This window comes from Ceratosolen solmsi, unplaced genomic scaffold, assembly GCF_000503995.2.
Source record: "Ceratosolen solmsi marchali unplaced genomic scaffold, CerSol_1.0 scaffold30, whole genome shotgun sequence".
In the NCBI taxonomy this organism is placed as follows: Eukaryota; Metazoa; Arthropoda; class Insecta; order Hymenoptera; family Agaonidae; genus Ceratosolen; species Ceratosolen solmsi.
The window spans coordinates 7,870,024-7,875,292 of record NW_011948421.1 but is presented as its reverse complement, the minus strand read 5'-3'; the positions used below and the strand labels follow the sequence as shown (position 1 = coordinate 7,875,292).

Genomic DNA, 5,269 nt, shown 5'->3' with positions numbered 1-5,269 from the left:
ATTACAAAGTAAATCCTTTATAGATCGGCGATTCATTATTATAAATATTAGTAATAACATGTATTAAAGGTTATGTTAACTGTATGGTTAAAGTAGCGAATATCAGTTTAAACCAGATCATAATCAAAAAATTTCACAGCAATGAAAAGATAAAAAAGAAATTCAAACATGAATTTAATTAATTTAATTTATTCAATCAATAAATTTCAAAATCAATTCGGAATGACTAGTCCGCGTGACGTAACTTTTGCTGAGAATAGAATCAGTAACGACTATCATGAAATATATAATAATACTACAGTAAAAGTGGGATAATAATATTGAAATATTGAAAAGTATATTTAAATAAAAATTTGATTAGTTACAAAATTAAAGGAGGAAGTATATTTACAGTGAAAAAAATAAAAATAAATTTACTAAAATAATATCACAGGGCGGCTATTTTTATAAAATATAATTACAAATATTAATAACCCTGTAAATTCTAGTCTAGCTGGAAGCGTATTGTAGATAGCAGGGCCCCGTAGGAGGCTCCTCCCCTCGTAAGCTCCACCCAATATAAGGGAAGATTAGCCTTATTGGAGGAGCATGGCAAATGGCGGTGCTTGGTAGAGGTATTATCAAAGTCTGTATCGCTGAAGGCATACCGCGAGCGAAGTTGCGCTCCGTAGCAATAAAATGATAATTATCCTACTGGAGATGCATGGCAAATGGCGGCGCCCTGTAGCGGTATAATCAGTATCGCTAAAGGCTTACCGCGAGCGAATTTGCGCTCTTTAGCAAGAAAATGTTAATTAGTCTTGCTGGAGGCGCATGGCAAAATGGCGGCGCCCGTTAGCGGTATAAATGAGAATCAATATCGCTGAAGGTGTACCACAAATGATTTTGCGCCCAATGGCAATAAATGATAATTAATTATTAGCAGTGTACCTTGCACAGATCCTTTTTGACGGAGGCGTGTAGAAAGCATAGAACTTCACCAGATATGACTTGCACAATTTCTTCTAGACTCACTCAACAAAACTGGTGGTTCGGCACGCGCTACTCTTAATATATGCGAGCGCGTTGTCGTTATTCTGGCAGTAATGACTTAGTGTTACTATGCCGAAGTTCCCGTGTGACGGTAGAAATTTCACTTCCAGAAATTTCTTTCAAATTGTCGGAAGGCAAGCTTTTACCAGTTGGAGACTTCTACTATAGTTACTATGCGGATAATGGGTGAACATTACAGAACATTCTCAAGCAAAGGCTTTAATTTTATCGAGAATTTTCGTAGGCAACGTTTACGACATTGTGAGCTATAACTATTACAAATTTGTAGAATTGATATTTTAATGTTAGGTGCTCCAATCCTAAACAGCAACAAATATAAGAAGAGTGTTCAAATATATTATTAATTTTCTTAATCGATTAGGCAATAATATTTAAACTTAAACAATAAATATTTTAAAATACGGATTTTGATTTGTAAATATTCAACTTAAAGAATATCTTTTTAAAAAAATTAGAATAATGTTTTAATAAATAAACATTGGTTATAAGTAATATAAGTAATAATAATATATAATAAATAAATAAAAGCATTCGATTGAATATTTGATTTTTTCATATTTACTCTCAGATGTAAACTAAGTAGATATTTCTGATTATTCAAGCTATAAGTCACATTGATCCAATTAAGCAAAAGGTGTATCAGACAACAATAAAAATATAAAATATTACGATTGTATTCTAAAAAACATCTTCAGTTGACTTTTTAATCGCTATAGAAAAATATAATTACATATATTTAATTGAAACGTTAATATGTATAAAAACGTTAATATAAAATAATTTATACGTTAATATATAATTTATAAAGTAATTATTTGCAGTCATAGTTAATTTCTAAATAAATTAATTTGTTCATTAAAAATTTGAATAAATTATTTTTACAATAATTATTATAAACTACTATTAAAATCTAAATATATTTTTATATAGTATACTTCTAAACAATTATGTATAAAAATATTGCATTAGCGTGCAATAAAGATAAAAATTTAACATAAGTAAATTCATCAATAAAAATACAGATATTGGTAATAATAGTAGTACTTAATACGCAACATAATGCATTTAGAGGTCCCTTTTATAAATTTTTTTATCGTTCAGTATACAGTTTTTTATGATTATACAAAATTAAGATTTATAGAAAATTAAGGAAATTAAATTATTGAATTTTTGTTATTTTATATATGTTAAACGTAAGATTTAAAATGATTGGAAATATAAATTTTATATAATAATATATAATAATAATATAGATAACTGGATATACACACCTAGAATTATATAAAATATATTAAATATTATTGAATTCTTATTTCTGACTTCATACTAAAATTATATATTACAATAATACATAATAATACATAATAAACAAAAATGTAATTATAAAGAAATTTTTCAAATTATAATTTATTATTTATAAATTATATTCATTAATTTATTATTAGCATTTGGATTATATATATATATATATATATATGCACACCTACATATGCCTACTAATTTATTATTAGCATTTGGATTATATATATATATATATATATATGCACACCTACATATGCCTACATGCACATGCATATATACACATATTTTATGATAGCATAAATTTAACAATGGATATATAAATATTTCTAATAAAGTGCTGTTATATGAATACGAATAGTTTTAGTTGTGTTCAATATCGACTAACACGTGGGAAGTAACATATTATTATAGATCACATGTAGCTATTGTTTTATATATTTCTTTAATGTATTTGTTAAACATATTTTGTAAAAATGGCTACTCCCAATAAAAAACGTGGAATTCAACGTAAAAATAACGAAAAAAGTAATAAAATCGAGATTGAAGAAAGTGAAGTCGATTTTGTAGAAGAGGTTCGTTTAACTTGGTTCTTTTTTAATTCACGAAAATATGTGTTCGTGTAGTGATTTAAATTTGTTATCATGAAATATGTACAAATCAACGAATTGAAAAATACTAAATTGATAAGAATTTTATTTTACGCCAAATAAATATTTAATATTTTAAAAACATTTGGAAAAATATGTGATAAATAATAATAATTAATTAATTTATAATAATTATATTGATTAATAATAATTAATAATGTATTCTTCTTGTATTTGTCAAGTATCGTAACTTTCTCAAATATTTTTTAACGTTGGTTTAATCTAAAATTATTAAATATGTATGATTATTTATAATTTCATTACTTTTGGAATGAAACATACATTTCAAAGTTGCTCATTATTTAATGTTTTTGAATTATATATATATAATTCTAAACAAGATAACCTATAAAATAAAATTATTTAATTTTACATGCGTTATTGAATTATATATAATTTCTAATTTTGTTTAGGATACAGAAATTCAAGTAGATTTTGAAGGACATATTCCTCAGGATCCAGATTTTCATGGAATAAAAACTTTATTACAACAACTTTTTCTAAAAGCTCAGATAGATTTATGTAGTTTAACAAATTTGATAATATCTCAAAATTATATTGGATCGGTTGTTAAACAATCACCTGATTTTCAAGAATCTGATAATGAGGATATGAATGATGTATTTAGCATTACAACAGTTGTCAATCTTTCTGATAAACGGGTGAGTATTTTATATTATATATGATTGTTATTATTTTCTTCAATAATTCAATAATACTTTTCAATTATTAATTAAATTAATTTTTGTTTTCAGAATGATCTGTGCATTCAACAGTTAAGAAACTTATTAAAAAACCTTACTAATGAATATGCTATGTATCCAACAAATGCCATAATTCAAAATGTCCTTGAAAATGATTCTATAGTTGTGGGTTTACTAATCAATGAGCGCATTGTCAACATTCCAGTACAGATCTCTATACCACTTCTTGAAAATCTTATATCAGAAATTGAAAGTGCAATTAATAAAAATATGCCATTTCACTTTACGTATTATATACTGATTTGCAAACAATACAAAATAAATAAAGAAAATCAAACAAAACAAAATAAATTCAAAGGAAAAGATACAATACCAGAATCAAATATAATTTGGAGCAATCCAGAGGAAGAGATATTTGCTCAAGAAGCAACATGCAGTTTTGAATTCAATGTTCAGAAGGAAACGGATAGTGCTTTGTCAGGTAGATGGACGGAAAATGATTATGAAATGATACCTTACAGACAAGTATTATTAATTAAAGCTTCAAAATTGCAACAGATACTAGAGAAAATTAAGATACAGCTTTCATGAATTTATATGTACATATTCTGTTATATTTAAAATTATTTTTTTTTACAAAAAGTTTATTTTCCTTTTGATTGCATGTAATAGTAATAAATAAAACAATATGATAATATTTTGCATATATAATCAAGATGAACATTTATACTTTCCACAAAAAAATTTATATGTTTATAAAAAGAAAAGATATATACTTGTATTTTACAACATCAATATATAGTATTAATTTCTTAAAATTATTAAATGTTAATATTATTTTAAGTATATTGATTACAGCTGATGATCTAATTTTTGCTTCTGATTGTTTTTATTCTTTATGTTACACAATTGATTTTATTTTACAATAAAAATTATTTTTAAATATTATTAATCAGGTATAATTAACAGATCTAATTAACTTTTTTTCAGTTTTATAACAATTTATGTACAATTTTAGAAAGTATTTGACTAGACTTATTTTTAATGTAAACATAAATTAATCTACAAAAAAAATAAAGTAAAAATCCATAACAAATTCATATAATTTTATTTGAGTTTTCATAAATTATTTTATTTTACATTTTGTTATAAATGATTGTGCAAAATATTGTGAGATGAATTTAAATATTTTCATTATTTCATATTTTTACAAATAAATATCATTTAAGCGTGAAACAATTTATGTTTATAAACACGTTAAAAATGCTATTACATAATTTATTACCAGATTTAACTCGTCTTATATTTACTTCTGCTGGTGCCAGTATATTGTTCTAAGTATTGTTTGTTTTGTATTTATTTGTAATTTGAATTAATTGATTTGAAAAATGATTCTCTTTTTTTTTTATCTAAATAACAGTAACCGCAAATTTGTCGAATAATCAGCAAACTCTTCGTAATTCAACGGTACATACGGAATTTTATTTAAAATTTTAGTTATAATGTGTTTACCGAGATTTTTTTGAATAATTAACTTTTTTAGATAAATGATATTTTGCTTGA

The 5,269-nt window shown here is 24.4% G+C and overlaps 1 protein-coding gene across 1 annotated transcript; it reads left to right on the top strand.

Moving 5' to 3' along the window:
* The first annotated feature begins 2,828 nt into the window (after positions 1–2,828).
* On the top strand, positions 2,829–4,344 carry LOC105361703 (protein BCCIP homolog). Its single transcript, XM_011498954.1, has 3 exons — positions 2,829–2,927; positions 3,416–3,664; positions 3,758–4,344. Exons 1-3 carry the CDS (start codon positions 2,829–2,831, stop codon positions 4,295–4,297), a joined length of 888 nt encoding a protein of 295 aa, XP_011497256.1. The 3' UTR covers positions 4,298–4,344.
* The last annotated feature ends 925 nt before the right edge of the window (positions 4,345–5,269 follow it).